Raw genomic sequence first — 22,708 nt, 5'->3', positions numbered from 1 at the left:
GCATTGCATTCAACTTGGACTTTGGTTATAATTCTAATTCATTGAGAGAGATAAGCCAAACCTTGAGCCTAAGAAGAGCGTGTCAAAAAGGTCCCCTACATATACGTTGAAAAAGACTAAAATCCAAAAGTATAAATTAACAAATTATTAAATGATACATGTATTACATCTCACTTCATCTAACCGTATAATAAAGATGTGAACTCAATGACAAAATTGAAAAGAAAGACATTTTGGCAATTTTCTTTTAGACAATAGTCTTGATAATTTTAGATGTGACATGAAAATGATATAAAAAAGTAACAAGTGAAATGATTTAAAATTTCAATAAAAATTGTATATATGTTTGGTAAAAAAAAAAAAAGGCTTTGTATTTAACATATTTACAAAATTATAACATGATATTTTTATGTTTTACATGTATTTAACACGAATTAACACAATAAAAATATACAAATTATCAGGTATAATTATAAAGAAAATGATATTAACCTCATTAATTTCCGGTCACTAGGAACCAATCTTACTTATCCCATCATAGCCATCTATCACCTGCGCCACCTAATTGATGGAGAGATCACATTTCCAAATTTGTCTTTCCAACCTTTTAGCTATATATATACTTTAGTTTGTCTTGATAAGCATTGAAGATCTATTTATGCCTTAATTTCTTCTTCTTTTCTCAGCTTGTTTCGAACTTGAGTAGGCTGCGTTTTTCGTTTAATCACCTTTGCTATCAATAGTCGCCACGTCTAATCGTTTATAATTAAAAGGTTTTCTTCTATTTATATATGGTTAACTTATTAATTAGATGATGCATATTTAGAGTTTTTTTTTTTTAATTCAATCTTTTTCATTTTGGACATATGAAACAAAATAAAAAATTTATCAATGCTGGCAACCATGTGGGTGAGGCAAGGCATGATGCAAGCAATATTGCAAGTGTTCATCAAAAAAAAAAAAAAAAAGGAGCTGGATTGAACCAATCAATTGCAAGATGACACATTGCAATTTTTCTGAAAAAGACCCAAAAGTTTCTTTTTATAACTTGTTGAATCCCATGTCAACATTGATCCAAGGGAGCGAGGGACCAATATTTTAGATTCTATGTTTGTGGGGTGTGAATTGTGAAAGCTGTGAAAGCATACTATTTATCTCTTAATATACATACCCTCCCTGAAAAGGCATTATTCATTGCCTTTATTCAACACTTTCTTTCACCTGAATTATCCGTTCTTTTCTTTTCTTCAGTCCTGTTGGTGCATTATATATTAATTGACGCCTTTGTTGTTATATGCTTTAGCTTCAATAATATTATTAATTTTACTCCAATCTAATGAATATATATAATTAATTAAGATGCTTTTCTTTTTACAAAAGAGACTGCAGCTTTAGGATAATAAAAATGATTGGAGAAGTTGAAATTTGAACCACCTCTTAAAGCACTTTTATTATGTAAAGTAATAGTAAATGTCAGCAAAATATCAAGTAGGAAAAGATTTGGTTCTTGAAGAATAAATAATATGTTAGACCCCATTCCCATGTGAAAATCCAGTGAGCTTTATATTCTAATTTATTATCTTTATTAGGTTCGACCTATTTATTATCCTTGGCCTGCCAGTAAGAAATGAGTAATAAAACTTAACACACGTTTTGGTTCAGAAGAAGGCAGATTCGCCACTATTTTTTTTTATACAAAGAAGGTTGCAGTCTAAAAAAAAAAAATTATAAATGTTGAAGTTCAAATTTTAAATTTATCAGCTATCATCTTTTAAGAGTAATTATATATAAAGTAATTAAATTAATTAGCTCCAAATTCATTGGATTCGATTCTTTGAGTAAAGAATACATATAGATAAATGGCTTACAGACAGACAATTACTTGTCTAATTAGTCATGTCATCACCATCGGTTATTATCCTTCTTTGCTTTCTCTCTCATCATGTTCTTCTACCCTTTGATTTTTTTTATACATTTAACTGATTTGTGAGCTTTGAAGAGCGATCCAAAATATTACCCACGGCATTTCCGATTGTAAATGCTCAACGAGCATTTGTTAAGTAATACCATTAGTGTCAGGCAAATTAATTTACTTTCGGTCTGCATGATTTGAACCTTGACGATGCACTTTTTCGATTTCACAACCTTCCAATATTCCTTAGTTGTCACTCTGCACTTGCAGCCTCAAACAGGTGATTGAAGCAACTAAAATATATATGAACTTGTCAACAAGGTTACATATATATGCAAATCTTTCAGAAGGGTTGCGGTCGGAATCTGTTCCAGGGAAAATTAATACCATGACAAACCAAGATGAATGCAAGAATTGATGGATATTCTTTAATTTTTGTGGTTGAAAATTACCATAATTTGCAATGTTTTAAGCTATATAAGGCAAGAATTTTATATATAAATAGCTCAACGGGGGAAAAGGCAGGCACAAGGACATACATTGCATGGTGATGCATGTTTCATGCTTCAACAGTAGCCATTTTTTCTCTCTCTTTCTCTAACGTGTATAAAGTACTATTAATTTGCAGCGGCAAAGACATGTGACACATGGTTTTCACTAACAATTTTGAGCAATCCAACTGATGTCACCTGATCCTTCTGAAAGGTCGTAAGGGGCTGCAAAAGATTTAGGCCACTCAACAGTTTCTTCCTTTCCAAGGCAATGAGGGTTTCCGCTTATCCATGCAATCTATGCAGAAATTTTGGTAACCTATCTCTACCTCTAGAAAGTAGAAACTTCTGGATAAGGATTCAGCTGGTGACAGTGGCAGCATCATTCTTTCAATTGTAACCTTTTCTCAACTATTACATAGCATAAAATAAAGCGAAATATTGTCCATATGTTATTCTAACGCATAATAGTTTCAACAAGTACTTAAAATATGTTAAAAAGATGAAAAGATTGCCGACAGAATTAGTTGAATCGGTAAAATTCAAGTTTGTAAAGTTTGAATTTTAATTTTATTATTAATAATTTTCTTTGAAATTTATTATCTGTTTTAATTTTGAAATAGAGAAATGTTTTCTAATTTTAAACTTTTTATGCACTAAAAAATTATTCATCCTCCAAAATTAAAACAAATAAATAAAATATAGTAAGATGCTATCATTTATCGGAAACTTTCGCAACTTCTAGGGCAACTGCGTGGTATAAGCCTTTTCTTGTTGAACTGCTTCATTACTCAATTATGAAGCTGCATATATTCTATTTCCAGCTTCTCGGTTACGTCCATTAATGTTTTTGTTTTCCATTTAGATCAACCCATCGAAATTTTATTTTATTATTCTTTAAGATATTTTCCACTCGAGAAGGTTCTGAACAGTACAAACTAATTAATTAACCTTTTAAGAAAACTGTATAAACGAACTTCTTTACATTTGATAAATATAACTATCATTGGATCTAATATTTAATTAATGTAATCGAAATGGACCCACATATTCAATTAGAATGTTTATGAATACTTTTAAAAATTAAAAAAATTTAAAGAATATTTTTTTGAATATTTTTTTCAATAAAATGGATAAATTTATGATAAAATTTTTATATATTATAAGTAAATATTTAAAAAAATTTTGAATTTATTATTAAATTTAATAATTTATTTTAATTAATTTATTAATAATAAATTTATTTTTTAAAAAAATATGTGTATACACAAGTACAACTACGTAGCTATGACCTGTTAATTTCAATGAAGGGGATATCAACGCTCGAGTCTGGAGTAGAAAAAAGGCAATATTCGTTCATGATTATGATAAGAAAAGAATTGACTGCATGTACGTATCCCACTGTATATTCTATTATATCCTTTCACTATTTGCATTTCCTTTTTGTCTAAAGGTACTATAATGGTCTGTGATCATCAATTATATTGGCTTTTGTTGCCAAAATATAAATCGAACACATGGCAGCAATGGCTTTTGTTCCCAAAATATAAATCGAACACATGGCAGCAATTAACCACGGAAAATAGTGCAAGAAATCATCTCCAATAACTTTTTTTTTCGTTGACGTGCCAAATGGACGAGTAGGAATGATTTGGATTAGACCACTTTAAATCGGATTATTTTGAATTAGAAACAAAGTTATTTTTGGTTTAGATCAATGTTGATTTGGACAAAAGAAATTGAATTATTTTGAATTGAGATCAAATTAGGATTAGATTAAAAAATAAATTATTTTGCTCTAAATCAATTTGAGTTTACATCATTTCATATCTCTAATAATTTTAAATTTAAATTATTCAAATTTAATATTCAAACATTCGAGTTTAACATAAGTTATTTATGTTCAATTTGTTAAATTTTGAAAATAAATAAATAAAATTAAATTACATAAAAATTAATTTGACTAATAAAAAAAATTATATTACGTTAAATATAAAATTAACTTTATTTATAATAAAAAATATTAATGAATTTTTATTAACTTATGTTCAATATTTATTTTTAATATTTTATGCATTAATTATTAATTTATTATTAAAAACTATATTGATATTTCATACAAGCATATTTAAACATATTAATTATTAAGTTTTACATTTTAATTGGACTGTTTCGTGGGCTATAATTAACTTTACTGATTTAATATTAATTGTTTATTATTTGTTTATTTATTTATTTTATTATATAGTTAGAGAAAACATAAAAAAGGGATTTTTAATTTTCTTAAATATAATTAAGAAAATAATAGTAAAGAAAAGAGATTGATAAGGTCATTTAATTTTAATAAAGTAATAATTTATTTTATATTTATTATTTTTAATTATATTAATATTTTTAAAAAGTAAAATTATACTCAATTTAATTTTGACTCATTTCAAGTAACTATTTCAAGCCATTCAAAATTGGATCATTTCATATTCGAGTTAATTTAAATTTGAATCAAATTAAATTTGAATTAATTTAAGTTTAAATAAAATTGAGTTAAAATCAATTTTGGTTTAAGTTAATTTGGATTTGAATTAGATCAATTTTAGTGTTGACTTTTTAAATCAATTTAAATTAATTAAAGATAAATACAAATAAGATTTAATAATTTATATATTCATATTACATAAAATACTTAAGTTTATATATTTATATTATATTTTATAAAAAAAAATTATATATTATAATTTATATTGATATGAAAATATTAAAAATAAATATTTTATTTTATTAAATTTATATATAATTATTATTAAAATTTTTATCTGTGTTACTTTCGTATCATTATTTGTATTATATTTATATCATATATTATATTTAAATTAATAAATCCAATTCAAACCGATGAACTTTTGACCCGTTGATTTTTTTGTCAATTCAAATGAGATTCAAGTTGGATCAATTTTTTCCAACGCTAATTATGTTTGCGCATAAGGAGCATATCTAAATTTGTTTTGGGCGTCAGAAAGAGAAAAAAGAAAAAGTGAAAACCTCATATTTCTATAGGTACACCAATAATTTTACATGGTTTCCACGTTTTAAATTATGTGCAAGAAGATGGCAAAATGGGATTGGGTATTTAACTTCAGCTTGTATTCTTGTTATTTCCAGAAAGTTTAAATTGTATCTTTTCTATTTTTTTATATTATTTTTTTATTATATTTTTATATTATATTTAAAATTATCCTATTTACTCAAAAAGCTCAAGTGCATCAAAGAAAGATGGCCCTGATTATAATCAAGAGACTATGCCCATTATTTGGTAGATTTCAAGGCATGAAAAGTCAAGATAAAGATGCTAAAAATTAGATATTGTCAATCAATTTGTTGATAAATTTGTTTGACCTTTATGTGACAGGTCTCCACTCATCAATTTCAATTTAATTAGAAAATATCAGTTTTGAACTTCAGTATTGCTCTACCCATATGGTCCGATTGCAATTGAATATTTTTTATTATTAATTATAAAAAAGAGAAGATGATTTTTATAATTTAATAGATGTCTTTGACAAATCGATCGTTTTATGTTTTGAATACATTTGATATTTCATTTTCAAAAAACAGGACTTAATGAGGCGTTTTCCATAAAAAATAGTGAAGATCTTAATAGCTTTAAGCTACTTAATTTATTGAGTCAATTCTATTTTAGAAAAATAGGTTAAATATGTGAACAGTTTCAGTTCTTTATTGAAATATGAGATGTACTTCCTCTGCTATAATTTATACTAAATACAGTTTTTATATTATTTTAATTTGATAATTTTAATCAAATCATTAATTTAATTATAATTTTATCATTAAAAATATTAATGTGATTATTGATTTGATGATATAAGCATTAACTTTATTGATATAGTGTTGATTTCATTGCGATTGCATTGATTTTACTGATGTAATAATTTAAATGAATAAAATTAATTATCAAATTTTACAAATAGTTGTTGTGTTTATATGAAATTTGAAATTTAATCATTTTAGTATAATTTATAAAAATATAGTACTTGACAATTAAATTTGATAATGCCAATACAATTACTAATATAATTAATTATTCTTCATTAACTTTACTGGTATGATTGTTGATTTTTTAGAAAAATATTTTAAATTTTAAAAAATCTTGAAAATTTTCAAAAAAAATCTAAAAAATTTAATAAATACAAAAAATGGATAGTTTTAGAAATTTTTTAGATTTTGAAAAACATTAAATTTAATTTTTCTCTAATATTTTAATTTTTTCAAAAATTATATTTCTTGATTTTTTAAAAATAAATTTTTAATTTAAAAAAATTTTAATTTAGAATTATTTAAAATGTAAACACCTATTTTATTTGAAAAATAAGGTGTTGGGTTAAAATAAATCTGAACCATTTTTAATCCTATTCGATTCGAATGGAACATCTTATTCAAATGTACTGATTTTTTTCACCGGATCCTTTTAAATTTCATTAAACTTCTAAATTTTTATTTATTATTTTTTACTTTCATTTATTATTATTATTATTATTATTCTTTATTTTTTTTGGTCTTTTCCTTGTTTTTTCTATTCTTTTTACAATCACTCTGTTTTTCTTCCTCTTTTTTCCCAAATTCTCTATGCAATAAATCCATCGAAATCAGTCACCTACACCGGCCTCTTTCCCTAACTTTGTAATTGAGATTTCAACAACAAAATCAACAAATCGAATTGTTTTTCTTCCACAATCCCTTCAAATTTGGGATTTGTTGAGTGAATTGACTCTATAAATTTAAAGTCAATTCACAAAGAACACACACAAAACAATAATTTTAACAGAGTAAAAAAATAAAGTAAAAATACTCTGTTGCCACTCTATCATAATCACTCAAAAACGCAAACAAAAAAATTCAATATCCACGTCCCCAAGGGAAAAAAAATCGAAACTAAAAACTTTAATCTATGAGAGTTAGGATTTTTTTTTTTTGGGAAAACTATTTGAGGAATTGTGTTTAGGAGATCAAAGGGATTATTTTGGGATTTTTTAGGAACTTTTGGAAAAATTATTGGGGTTGTTCTAAATCTAGATTTTTTAAAAAAAAATTTTTTACGGTCATTAAATTTTTTGACCACCAGAATTTAGAAAAGACGTTGGATTTTGGGATTTGGTTAAATATTCTGGCACCAGTTGAAGTTTCTAGCAACGGCACAATAGCAATAGACTAAAAACTGGGTTGTCACTATAGATAACAATGGGGGCTGATTTTTAGAGAGAAAAGTTTTCGGTTTGTAAAAAGAGAAAGCAAAGGAGAAAAATATTTTAAAAAAAACTAAAAATGGGCCTTTTATAAAGACTCAAAATGACGTCGTTTTGGGATTAAGGCATTTGAGCGAAACCTGCAGGACTTACATGCCAATCCATGTGCTAACTTGACCCAATTTGTAAGTTTTCCTTTTTGTCATTTTATTTTTATTTTTGATTTTCTTTTTAATTTTTTAGGATTTTATAATTTATTTTCATAATTATTTTTTAAAAAATTAAAAAAAATTTAATAATCGTTATGAGTAATAGTTTAAATAAAAAAAGTAAAAAATATATATAATAACTTTTAATCTAAAATAAAATTGATAAAAAAAACAATAATATTAAAGAAAGTGGAAAGGGTTTTATTTTTCCTTAATTTTTTAAGTAAAAATATTTCTTAAATTTCACTAAAATATTAGAATGATTCAAGAAATTATTTTTGCTATAAAAATAACAAATAAAAAATAATGAATTGTTTAAGTAAATATTTTAAAATGTAATTTTTAAATAAAATCGAAAGAGTTTAGTTTTTTTAAATTATTATAAGTAAAAATATTTTTGGATTTCACAACAAAATTGGGATAATCTAGAAAATGATTTTTACCAAATAAAGATTTATTTAAATAATAAAAAATAAATGAAAATAATGATAGAAAATAATAATAAAAAATTTTAAAAATCAATAATAAATAAAAATAAATTAAATGTTTAATTTAATTAAATATCTTGAGTAAGAATTTTGAGAAAATTAAAAAAGTCTTTTTTTTAATTATTATCAAGATATATGATTTTTGGATTTCGCCAAAAAGTTATGATAATCCTAAAATTAGTTTTTTAAATAATAATAATAAATAAAATAGATACACAAAAAAAATCACATTATAAAATTCTGAGAATTTTATGAATGGTCAATTTTCTCAAAAATTTTATAAATGAAGATATTTTTTTATAAATTCATCTAAAACATTGAAGAATTTATAGAATGTTTAAATAACAATTTTTTTAAAAGTAATAAAAAAATATTTTCATGAGTAAAATTTAAAGGAATTAACTTCAAATATTTAAAAAGATCGTATCATGAAAATTAAAGGATAGCATGCTTAATTGGTACTGTTCTTTAAATGGGTGATGTAAAGATGCTAATACATTCCTCACTCATAACTATACTCCTAAACCCGATCATAATTTCGCAAACCAAAACTTTTTTTAATAAATCTTAATTAACTTTAAGGTTTTATTAAAAGATGATAGTTTAGGTAGCCAATTACACCATACAAAAAAGATTAGTAGTGACTCCGAAAATCATTCATCAAGTCTAGTGATCAAGGTCATTTGGATGAAAAATCGTTATGACAGCTTGGCGATTCCGTTTGAGACGGTTTAAAATAAAACAAAAAATTAAGCTTGTATTATCCAAACTTTGATTTAATGGTCTTTTCGATATTTAATTTTAATTTCTTATTTTATTAAAATTAAAAAGATTGATAGTCTTATCTAGTTTTTGTTATTTTTTTACGATTAATTATGTCATTTTGTTTATTTGCTTTATATTGCTATGAATTACGAAATATTTATATTGTTGATTTTATTTTGATTAATAATTGTTATGTTCCCTCACACACATACACATTTACATTCATGCACGAGCTCTATACCCAGGCTTCTAAATCTATCCCTTTAAAAAGAAGTAAATTACTTATGCTTTCATGAGATTATAATATCTCTACTTAGGCTAGCAAAATACTTCTACTCAATTTGATTCATTGTTGTCCGTAACCTATTATGTGTGAAGATCAGAGGCCTTATTAACCCAAAGTAGATAATAGTAAGGATCAATTTGGAAACCTTTTAGCTTTTGTTAAAATTTCAAACCCTGCATATAATAAACTGTAAGAAGGCCACCTTAGATAGACCACACTATTTTTTGTAGATTATACGCTAAATTAAGACAGATGGGGGAATATTTGTTTACTTTCATTGCTAACCTCATTTATTTTCTTTTCTTTTTGTTTCATAATCATGCATCATCATAAACATTCTTATATGGGATATGCTTGTTAATGTACTAATATTAGTCAGAAGATTTTTGGTATTGCTTTAGAAACACTATCATGATATTCTCAACTTCAAGGTCCACTATGTATGAAAATGCTAATGAGGTGATAATTCTAGTTACCCAAAGCAACATGGGAAACATTTTAAAAGAATCTGAAGAGAAAACTCTGCTTGAAGAAATCAAATTAGGGCTTAAGCAAAATGACATCTTTGAGTTGATCGAGATCCAATGCCATGTAACAACACCTAGGAAGATGGCTTTTGAGAAAAAATATGGTCATTTTGCTTCATTCCTTGAGATGCTTACGAAAAATTAGTTGATAAGAGTTCTAGTTCAATTTTGGAACCTTACTTATAGATGTTTCATGTTTAACAAGATAGATATGACCTTCTTGATGATCAAAGAGTACACTATATTGTTGTAGTTGCATTTTCCCAATCTAGATAAAATCTATTGGCGAGATAAAAAACTTAGGTCCCAAGAGAAGCTTACCTACATGATGAAAGTCCTCACTTAGAATGTAAACTTGTATATCCAAACAAAAAAGTAATTACATCACATGAAAAATCTTAGAAGATTACATCGTCAAGCACTTAAAGGATGAATAAGGCATAAGAATGCTAGCTTTGGCAATTATGGCTTGATCATTTTTTCAAAGGTCTTAGGACACATTGAGGTATCAATTATTGACTTTATTGTGGAAGTGGACAATAAAATTAATCTCGTTTCATCCATACTAGTAGAATCTTTTAAAGCATTGATTCATTATCGAAGAAGAGGAGGATGCTTCATACGGTGTGCATAGCTACTCTATATTTGGGCAAAAATTCATCTTTAGCATCTTGTGGGTAAATTTCACCCTACTTACAATAATAAAACTAGACTTATTAAAGAGTTTTACAATGTCAATTGGCCAAAGTCAAAGACCAAGGAAAAATGGATATTGATTTTTCTAAAATATCACCAGTGCTTAGGTTATATTAAAGGCTCTATAGATGCCACGAGAAGCTATGTTGTACAAATGTGATGACAAGCCATGGGTTTCACTTTTAGGGTCAAGAGAGGTATAAGCTATGCTCCGACTATGGTTTATAGACAATTTGAGTCAAAGCAATTCATTCCAATGACTCATGAGTTTTGTGAATTGGAATTCTTTTTTGAGTAACCAAGATTTCTTAGAAAGGTGAAAGCAATTATCAATGAATAGCAACAAACTTGAAGAGTAAATTGCTGGGGGTATAAAGACATAGTCAAACCTAAATATATGATATGGAGGGGGCAAGACGTCAAAATCAATGTTGCTCTTAAAAAAGAAAGACTATTCATTGCGAAGGAATCCTTGAAGACATTAAAATTATGAAACATAAATTTAAAAAAGAGAAAAAAATATGAAAGCTTGAAAGAAAGAGACTTTAGCATGAGATTAATAAGTGAAAGTATAAAACTAAAGAGAATGAAGGGAAATTTCAAAAGATTGAAAGAAAACAGGAAGAGATATATGAAAACTTGTATAAATCCATCATTTCAATGACCAATGAGTTTAAACAATTCATAAAGAATACATAATTACTTTAGTCCAATTTGTTGTTTAAGGAAGAAGAGCTTATTCAGTATGTGAAAGAAAAGAAGATGTTGCAAGTTTCATTGATGACTTGAAACAACAAATATACTATCAACATAAAGCCATCCAAGCTTTGAGAGAAGAACGTGATCAATTAGAACTTAGAGTCAAAGAAGCATAATGCTAGAAGGATGAATGTCTGCAAAAGGAATCTAAAGCCACTCATCTGGTAGAACAAATAAGAGAAGTCAGCTTCAAAGCAATAGACATGGCCCAAAAAGCTAAGCAATTAGAAAAAAAAAATCGACTCGGGATAGTATGACCACTGTTTGACTAATTTTCTAGATAGTGCTTATAAACACTACAAACATGTAGTGGTTGAGTGTAAAGAATCTTTAGTAATATTAAAGACAAAAGGTTGGATTAATTTTAATGTTGTAATATTGGAGTTTAAGTGTAAAGAGTCTTAAGTAAGATTATATACTAAATTTTATTAATTAATGTGGGATTAAGCTTTTACCAACATACAGGTTAGTTTTGTTTTAGTTATAAATTGTGTTAGTGATTCGGTGAGGTTCCAGCCAAATCCAACAACTAGATGAAAAAAAGGTTTTCATGTTGGACAAAACTTAGATAAAGTTCTTTAAGTGAAGTTTGTGAAATTCCTTCTTAAAAATGATTTAATAAAAACTTTAATAAAAAATCCAAACCAAGATATTGGTAGTGTTCAATGTGGATATAATAATATGTAAAATAATTATTAAAACTATTGTTTATAATTCAAATTTGATTGATACTTATTCATTTGTAAAAATTTTATCAATATATTTACTAAAAATGTTTATATAAAAATTATATCAAAACTTATTAAATTTTTTCAAAATTTGAACACTTAATCTCTACAACAAGGTATTTTAATCTATAAGTTTTGATTTTTGATTTTAGTTTTTATTCAATCATTTATAATAAAAAACTTCACAAACTTCACCTAAAAATTTTCATCTATTTCTTTTTCTTTCATATTTTACCTTGCCATGTCTTGGTTATAGTAGTAGCTAGGTTTATACTGCTTTACTAGAGATTAATGCAACTAAAGCATGATTATTAGTGAACCAGTGATTATGCTTCATACACATTTTGTAAGTACATCAACTTAGTGTATTTAGGATTTTACTTTCGGAAGCATTGCAAAATCTTTGCTTTGAATTTATTCTTCATGGTAAATTTGACAACCTCAATAGGATTTTGCCTTACCATATTTTAAGCAGGAAATTGACACCACCTGGATGAATCACAAAGAAAATAGCTATGATTGTTCTAAGCAAGTAACAAAATGGGGCAGCACCTTGCAAAAAAGATAGCTATGATTGTTTTAAGCAAATAGCAAAATGGGGCAGCACCTCATATGTTTGATTTGAAGCTGCTTATTGCATGTTGCGCATTTCTCCAAAGATATAAAAATAAAACAAGGCCATGACTTTGAGCCCGCACTGAGAATGCAAGAACCTGAATGACCAACTAACCAGTAAACAGAATTAGAAAAGAAATGTCACTTATCTTACATTCTGAAAAACCATCCAAACTCAACATGATAGAGCAGCTTGCCTATATCCTTCATGGCACAACCTCTTTTATAGCTTTCTAGTGTCTAGTAACAATGATGGCAAAACCTCATTTCAGATTGAAAAAAGAACTTTGTATTGCATACATGGACCATCCAAGCATTACAGCAATAATTGAATTTCATGGACAAACCAAAATCTATTACCGAAATTCGATCCCTAGACATCACATACTCTCGGTAACACATTGAGTTTTGTTTCCCTCAAGTTTCAGAAATGTTTAAATTTTCATCAGCAGATGGCACGAAAACAGGTGCTACATATTGTTGCATCAGTTTATCTCATCAACAATATGCATCAATAAAATATCATTGATATTTCTTAATATGACCAATATTTTGAAGGCACAATCCATTTCTCTTCAGAACATCATTGAATTATTCACATTTTCAAGTTCTTCTAACAATTCAAGTGGCTATCAAAGTTGACCTGAAATCATCCTCTTTCCCAACTTTGAGATTGGATAGATTGAGTCAAATCATCCTTTATGCTCTTAATTTTAAACATTTCTATCATTGTTTAATATCTTTAGTGTTGAGTTTCGTCCCACCATGATGTTTCTAGCTTTGATTGGGTAGCAAATTAGCCTTACATTTGTTGCACCTGAAGCAATAATCACAACAATACAGAAACAATAGACAACAATCAATAATAAAAAACGTAAGAAAAATAAAGCACACCAAGATTTACTTGAAAAACCCTCCAATGTAGAGGGAAAAAAATTACGAACCATCAAAAAAACTTCACTATCAAATAATAAGTATACAAAGTTTTTTTTCTAGCTAAAACTAGAGCTAAACAACAACTAGAGAAACAATTGGAGAAATCTTATCAAATAAGTGACTCAACAAATATACCCTGGATTTGTTCCTAGAGAGTTTTAAACCCAATTTTTACCCTTCAGAATATAGAACTCTGAATCATAAACCTCATGATAAGGTTTTAACTCAATCGGACCTTGGATGGACTTCTATTCAACTAACTCTCCCTTCTCTTTTTTTTTCTACTTTTTTTGGCTTTTTTTTTCTACTTAATTTTTGACACTCCCTTAAAACAACCCTACCTCTTTTTTTATTAAATAGCTATGGCTCTATGTAAAATGAAAGATTAAAAGCTTATGGCCTTTACTTGGTCCAAAATCACTTACATGGGGCTGGATCTCATTTTCTTAACAATCTCTCTTTCCAACCCCATTAAGAGAAGATTCATCACTATAGCAGTTTCATTTGGAACTTACCTTAACCAGGGAATTAATTTTGATCAAGTTACTGCAGAGCTCAAGTTTTTTTTTTAGAAGTATTTTAGTCAACATATTGCTACATTTTTATCAGTATGAACTTTCTTCAACAACATCTGATATTTTCAATCACTGAACGTAACCAATTATATCTAACATCAATGTGCTTTGTTCTAGCATGGTACATGATATTCTTACTCAAATCTAAAGCATTTTGGCTATCACAAAATATCACATACTTTTTTTTATTTAACCCCAATTCAAGAAGAAACATTTCATCCAAAGCATTTCTTTACATGCTTCGGTTGCTGCAATATACTCAACCTCTGTAGTTGACAAAGTAACACATTTTTGTAACTTAGATTGCCAAGATACAGCTCCTCCTATAAAAGTGAATAAATACCCTGAAGTAGATTTCTTACCATCAAGATCGCCTACCATGTCAGCATCAGTAAACCCTTCTAGAACTGGTTGTGAAACTTCATAAGTCAAGCACATTTTTGAGGTACCCCTCAAATATCTAAAAATCCATTTCATTGCTTCCCAGTGAACCTTTTTCGGATTAGAAAGAAATTTTCTCATTATACCAACTGCATTAGCAATGTCAGGCCTTGTACAAATTATAAGATACATTAAAGAATCGACTGCAGAAGAATAAAGAATACTAGACATAGTTAGTTACTTTTTCTTAGACACTGGACAAGATTTCTTACTTAGATGAAAATAGTTGGCAAGTGGACTGCTAACTGATTTAACATGTTACATGTTGAATCTACCAAGCACTCGTTCAATATACTTTTTCTGTGATAACCATAGCTTTTTAGCTTTTTTATCTTGGATAATGTCTATACCAAGAATCTACTTTGCTGGACCTAAATCTTTCATATCAAAGAACTTAGACAATTATTTTTTCAACCTATAAACTATACTAGCATCTTGTCCTACAATCAACATATCATCAATATATAATAATAGGATAATGAAGTTACCATTAGAGAATTGTTTAACATACACACAAGAATTTGTTACTATTTTTTTATAGCTATAACTCACCATAAAAGAATCAAACTTCTTATACCACTGTCGCAGAGCTTGTTTCAAGCCATACAAGCTTTTCTTCAATTTTCAAACTAAGTGTTATTTCCCTTTCATTTCAAAACCTTCATGCTGATTTATATAAATGTCCTCTTATAAATCACCATGCAAAAATACAGTTTTAACATTAAGTTACTCAAGCTCAAGATTCAAACTAGTTGTTAATCCCAGTACCACTCGAATAGAATTCATCTTTACAACTGGAGCAAAGATCTCATCAAAATCGATGCCTGGTTTCTAAAAAAAACTTTTACTATCAATCGAGCTTTGTACCTCACTAGTTTGTCACCATCTTTTTTCAACTTGAACACCCATTTATTCTTTAATGGCCTCTTCCCTTTTAAAAGTTTAATAAGATCATAAGTACAGTTCTTTCGTAATGACTCCATCTTTTCTTTCATTGTTTTTAACCAATGCTCTCTATCTGGAGTAACTTGCACATCTTGAAAGCTTTCTGGCTTTCCTTCACTGGTAACTAAAATAAAATTTGAACTTAGATACCTGGTAGATTACTTGTGCTTTCTAGTAGATCTCTTAAGCTAAGACTCTAAATAACTTGATGCCGAAGATAGCTCTCTTTGCTCAACACTCTCAGGTAAAGAGGATTGCTTTCCCTGCTCAAAACTAATTGCATCTGGCTCATCACCAACTGTGGTTGGCTCATTCATATCCTCAAGTTTTGTTTCTTGCTCATTTTCACCATATGTAGCTCTTTACTATGGAATCTCTGTCGGTGTTGAAACATCACACTCAATAGTAACTCGGGTAGTCTTCTTATTTTTCTCAAAGTCTGCTATAGTTTTTTTTTCATGAAAGACCATATCTCTGCTTCTGACTATCTTTTTCTTTATAGGATCCCATACCCTGTAACCAAATTCTTCATCACCATATCTTACAAACACACATTATGTGGCCTTACTATCAAGCTTTGATCTCTGCTCTTTTGGCACATACAAGAATGCTTTACACCCAAAAACTTTCAAGTAAGAGTATGAAGTATCTTTCTCTGTCCACACCCTTTCTAGAATCTCAAAGCCCAAAGAAAATGATAGTGACCTGTTAAGTAAGTAACAAGCTGTGTTGACTACTTCACCCCATAATGGCTTTAGTAATTTTATCATTCTCAATATACATCTGACTTTTTTCACAATAGTACGATTTATTCTTTCAGCTATACCATTATACTACGGTGTTCTAAGTTCTGTCATCTTATACCTGATCTTATGCTTTGAACAATACTCTTTAAAGCCTTTAGATGTGTATTCTCCACCATTATTAGTTCGAATACACTTCAAGAGTAACCCTGTCATCCTTTCAACCATGACATGAAATTTTTGAAAATACTGCAGTACCTGACTTTTGTATTTCAACATATACACCTAAGTCTTACATGAAGCATCATCAACAAAAGTAACAAAATATATGCTACCACCTAATGACTCAACCTCAATGGGATCACATATGTCAGAATAAATTAATTCTAATAAATTTTCTTTTTTCTGAGAATTTTTACGAAAAGAAACTCTATGATGCTTACTAAACAAACAATAATCACATGAATCGAGAGACATATCTTTGGTCAAGGGAATAAAAGACTGCCTTGCCAAAACCTGTAACTCTTTTTCACTCATGTGTGCCAGCCTCTTGTGCCACAAGTTTGCTGAAGCATCATTTTCAACGGTATTTACCTAGTTACTGTTTAATTGCATCCATGTCTTACACATTGTGCAACATAGTTTTTCTCTTACAACTATCATAGATCCTTCGATAAGCTTCCACTGTCTATTCTTTTATCGACTTTCATATCCCTCCTTATCAAGGACATTAATAACAAGTAAGTTCATTCTCATATCTAAAATGTGTCTGACATCCCTCAAAGTCAACATGCAGCATGTACTAGTTTGTACAATAATATCACTAATCCCAACAATCTGGGACACACTATTGTTTTTCATCTTGGTATAACCAAAGTCTCCTACTTTGTAAGTTGTAAACAACTCTCTCTTAGAAACACAATGATATGCTACTCCTGTGTCAACTATCCACTCAATGTCGGGATCACTAACTTGATTACAATCACCATGTGTACAAATCAAAGTAACTGAATCACTATCTGAATTTACTGTTGCAACATTATCATCATCTGAACTCTTGCCTTTCTCATCTTTTCACTCTTGCTTCAAGATTTTACTGTTTCATTTATATGACCTGTCTTACCATAATAGAAACATTTCACTTTACCTCTAGACTTGGATTTATGTTTAGACTACCACGACCTTTTAAGTCCTGATCTCTATCGATGTTTCTACCCTTATTCTCTGTGATCAAAGCTTGATTCCCAGGGTCTACATCTTTTCGCCTTGTTTTTTCATTAAGCATACTATCCTTTACCATATCCAATATCATCTTATAGTCAGGAGCTGAATTAAGAACAGTCACAACTAGAGTATTCCAGTGATCTGACAATGAACCCAAAAGAAATAACGCCTTTATTTCATCATCTATCTTAAGCTCCATAGTAGTCATCCAATTAAATATATCTTGAAAATCACTCAAGTGCTCTATAACAGATCGTTCATCCCTGTACTGTAAAGTTGCAAGCTTTTTAACAAACATAACTTTATTCATACCTGTTTTTCTCTCATACAATGCTGCCAATTTTTTTCAAACAATGTGAGCATCTAACTCATGTGCTACATGATGAAGCATGCTGATATCAACCCATTTTTTGATTGTAGCTAGCATCTTTCTACCTAACTTCTTCCAGCTTTCATCTTTCATATCTAATGGTTTAGTCGAATCACCCAATACTGGCTCATACAAATCTTTAAAATATAGATGATCTTCCATCATAGGCTTTCAAACTGAATAATTCGATGCTGTTAATTTTATCATGGAACCTGTATCACCCTTCATGATCTCAAACAGAATTTATTTCTATCACGGGTTGCTTCTGTATCGATATCTCAAAATAACCATTGTTCTGATACCACTTGTTGCACCTGAAGCAATAATCACAACAATACAGAAGCAATAGACAATAATCAATAATAAAAAACGCAAGAAAAATAAAGCACACTAAGATTTACATGAAAAACCCTCTAGTGTAGAGGAAAAAAAATCACGAACCACCAAAAAAATCTTCACTATCAAATAATAGGTATACAAAGTTTTTCTCTAGCTAAAATTAAAGCTAAACAACAACTAGAGAAACAATTGGAGAAATCTCACCAAATAAGTGACTCAACAAATACACCTTAAATTTGTTCCTAGAAAGCTTCAAATCCGATCTTCACCGTTCAGAATGTAGAACTCTGAATCATAAACTTTTTGACAAGATTCCAACTCAATCGGACCACGGATCGACTTCCGTTCAACTAACTCTCCCTTCTCTTTTTTTTCTATGCTTTTTTCTGGTTTTTTTTCTTTTTCTACTTGGTTTTCGGTTTTCGACACTCCCTTAAAATAACTCCATCTTTTTTTTTATTAAGTAGCTAGGATTCTATGTAAAATGAAAGATCAAGGCCCATGACCTTTACTTGATCCAAAATCATTTACATGGGGCTGGACCCATTTTTCTAACAACATTGCCAATGGTAAGTTGCCACTATCAACTCCAGGATTTGCAGCAGTGTTAAAACATAAAATCTGTCAAAAAGGGTTCTCAATTAACAGAGTTGAAGACTAAAAACGGGGTCCAATCTTTCTTTTTTAACCAATCCTGAAATGATTAAACATTCAACCGTTCAGCTTTCTCATTTATTCATTGTTCTAAATTCCACTTAGGTTCTTTTTAAAATAGACCAACCATCAGATATCTAAACAAATTGTCTTCTTCTCGGCTGTCTATGCAAAAATAATGTAGGCACTTTTCTTCTCAAAATGTTAGATTTTGTTTTCTTCCTTTTAATTGTTCTCTCCGGATTAAATCTTTTTGGCCAATCATACCTCACTGGATCACCCATCAAATTGCTCAAGGTGGATGTTCAATAGTAATAAACAGAGTATATACAAATATTTGAGTAATTCAATTTCTAATTTGAATCCAGAGGTGGCAGCATTCAGCAGATCTGAATTTGAATCTCAACATATGCAGTTCCTTCTCTTATTTCAAGGCTATGATCTCCCTTTTAGAAAAAAAAAAGAGTACTTGGAAGAAAGATACTGGTATTTATAATTATACATATATGCTGTGAAACAGAGACAAATAGAGAAATACATACTAGATATTTTCTTGTAATTTATGTACTGTTTCATGCACACAAGTGAAAGAAAAAGCAGAAACCAGCTGAGCTTCAACACCACCTACACCCATAAGCTACAAGCTGGTCTATCAAAACCTTTCACTTTAAAATAAACCAAAGGTAAAAGCCTCGGACTAACCCAAAAACAGGGTCGTCAAGCTGCGAAACAGAGGAAGATTCCGGGGACAATGTATGCAAGCATCCCTCTGGTACATACTAAACAATCTAAGAAACCTGATGATAAATCAACAAGGCTATTCAAAGTTGAATTAGGCCTGCTTCTCCAAGTCCTTGGAGCATATGAATGTTCCATGAAAACCATATGGAACTCGAGATGGAAGCTTCACTGTGGCTTCTAGCTGTAAATTCATGGCGCTCACAATCTGCAGTTCTGATTTCCAGGTCTTTTCATCGTGAACGAAAGCTAAAATATAACCATCATCCTCGTTCTCCGAGTCGGGGTTTCGAGGAAAGAACAAAGGTTCACCGCCATACCTCTGGTCTCCATAGATATATTTCTTAACCTCTCCAATTGAGAGGTCGACTTTGGCGAATCCTGATACTCTAGGCCAAGGCTCGGCAAGAGCTAAATACGCGAACTGGGTTTTTCTTCCCAGCAAATTCCTGTTCACCATCCCTGCCTCCAAGTTCACTTGTTCAGATTCTGCAATGATGGGCCGGCGAGTTGACTTGCCAGTCTTCAAATTCAATCTAATTTCAGATAAAACACTCTTGAGACTCTCATCACATTCATTGAAAATGGAATCTGGGGGTGTCATGCAGGAGCCAATTACCACAACTTCCTCAGTCTCTGGCTCCTCCCAAGCATTCCAAAGATGGAAGCAGAAACAATCAGGTGCCTCAACCCATCTAATCCCAGAAGCATCAGTGGCATTCTTTTCCAATATCCCAAACCTTGACATCTTGTTCTTGTCATAGACAACAGGTGAGCCACCATGGATCATTTCAGGCAATTTGAACACGATTTGCTGGTCAGGAATCACCACAAAATTTTCTGTGATTGCAAAATCGTGCATCATTGTTGGACCATCTACTGGAACTTCAATATCAAGTGATTTCTTACCATCCGGTGAAAAACGAAAGTACTTAAGATATGGCTTTTGGATAACATCATAGCTAAGAGCAAAGAATTCGCCCGTTTCAGGATCAACTTTGGGGTGAGCAATCATTGTAGACTTTAACTGACCATCAAAATCGTATCTGCCAACGGTTTTCAAGTCCCCAGATGGAGTGATACGAACATGGTAAGGCAAATCATCTTCAGACATAGCAAGGAGATGACCGTTAAAGAATACAAGTCCAGCGTTAGCAACTCCAGTACCATGGCTTGGATCAACAAGCCCAAATAGGCCACGAGCATTGAAAAGTAACAGTCTAGCTATTCCAGAGTGACCATGGAGTTCACCTATGGCCTTGGGAAAAACTGGACGCCCTAAAGCTCGTTCTTGAACCAGACGGTTAGTTTCTGTGAACCTACATGCATAGCTAGCTGAGCCATTTTTGAACTGAACCGCATGAACCATGCCATCGCCATCAAAGAAATGGTGTCCGGCAACAGGTTCGTGAAGTGGGTTTGCTCCGTTTCGAACGTAGACTCCTTGTATGCATTCTGGGATTATTCCAGTGACAGGAAGCCTATGCTTTAGTCGTTGCTCTGGTACAGGAGCAAAGTTACCGGAGATTTGAACTCTGGGGTCGGCTGTTTTGGGAAGAGGTTGTTGACGCTCATGAGAGACCAAAGCATTTTCTACCACATCTAAGGCCATAGCTGCAGCTCTTTGAATGGGATTCCATTCTTGGGATTGAGTTTTCTCAGTAGAAGAAGTGTTTTCGGGGTGTTTTCTAGTGAGAGTAGGTGATGGAACATATGTTGGTGATTGTTTAGGCAAATGAAGAATGGAAGAAGTTTGGAGAGAGCAGGAAATGTTGGGCTTTCTACTAGGCCTTTTGAAAGGTCTAGAGGAAGAAATAGAGCCCAAGTCTGGAGATGAAGAAGAGGTTGAAACTGGGAATTTAGGCTTAAGACAAGTCCTAGTAGCAGCTGCTGCTGCTGTCGCTGATGCTGATGCAGATGCAGATGCAGATGAAGCCATAGGTGCTCAATTTTGGCCAATTAATAGTGGTTATGGTTTTTGTTTTGGAGTGAATTTGAATGTAAGATCCTGCTTTATGAGTCTTTAAAGAGAGAGAGGGGATGCACTATGTGCGTTTTGAAGAGGGAAGAGGGGGGGAAGGGAGAGAAGAGGGTATATATAGAAGAGAAGAGAGAAGCGAAGGTCCACCAAAGACGTGGAAGAGAAGCCCACGTGTTGCATTTGAGTAGAAAAAGAGGCGATGAGTAAGTAGTGACATTTATTTAAAGGATGTGATGGGGAAAGGTGTTTGCTCGACATAGTTGCTTGGTCCTTTGACACGACCATCCCCGTTTCTTCTTCCCGTTTTCACTCTCCTCTATAGTTGGGTTTTATATTTTTAATATATAATTGTCATACATTATTTCATGTGTCGAAAAGTTCATTAAATTTAGAAAAAAAAAACTTGTGAATCAAAAATCAAATTTAACCTTAATAAATATAATTATTATTAAAATTATCCCTTAAATCAATTTAATTTTTTATTTTATTTGACTGAAAATTGAGTTGTAAAATTTTTTTATATAACTTTAGTATGATGTATAGATAATATCACATGTGATTTATCAATAAACTAATAAAATTTTAACTTTAATTAGCAAGATTTGATCATTTTAATTATAAAAAAATAATAACACATAAAGTGGGAAAGCAAGCAAGTGAATTGATTCAAATGCTTGTTTCGTTTGTGCAATCAATGAGAAGATATAATTTTGAATATATATATGATAATTTATATATTTTTATATTATGATTCATATTAATATGTAAATATAAAATATACGTTTTTATTTTTATTAAATTTATATATAATTTTTATTAAAATATTAAAATATATTATTTTATATCATATTATTATGTTATTTTAAAAATTAACAAATTTATATATAGATTATTTCTCTTTAGTATGATTCAAAACTGTACATTTACGTCTCTGACTAAAGTAATTTATCTAACTCTAAAATGAAAAGAAAATAAAAGAAGGATAGAGTAATTTGGCTACTGGAGCATTGCGGAGAGAATAAAAATGGGTT

The 22,708-nt window shown here is 29.9% G+C and overlaps 1 protein-coding gene across 1 annotated transcript; it reads right to left on the bottom strand.

Moving 5' to 3' along the window:
• Nucleotides 1-19,278: 19,278 nt before the first annotated feature.
• Nucleotides 19,279-22,172, bottom strand: LOC111300218 (9-cis-epoxycarotenoid dioxygenase NCED2, chloroplastic-like). Its single transcript, XM_022895858.2, has one exon. The coding sequence runs from the start codon at nt 21,633-21,635 to the stop codon at nt 19,791-19,793; it is 1,845 nt and encodes a 614-aa protein (XP_022751593.1). The 5' UTR covers nt 21,636-22,172; the 3' UTR covers nt 19,279-19,790.
• Nucleotides 22,173-22,708: the final 536 nt, after the last annotated feature.

This window comes from Durio zibethinus, chromosome 18, assembly GCF_047325235.1.
Source record: "Durio zibethinus cultivar Kanyao isolate XHJ-2024 chromosome 18, ASM4732523v1, whole genome shotgun sequence".
Taxonomy (NCBI): domain Eukaryota; kingdom Viridiplantae; phylum Streptophyta; class Magnoliopsida; order Malvales; family Malvaceae; genus Durio; species Durio zibethinus.
Note: the sequence above shows the minus strand (reverse complement) of the source record. Positions and strands in the feature narration are given on the sequence as shown.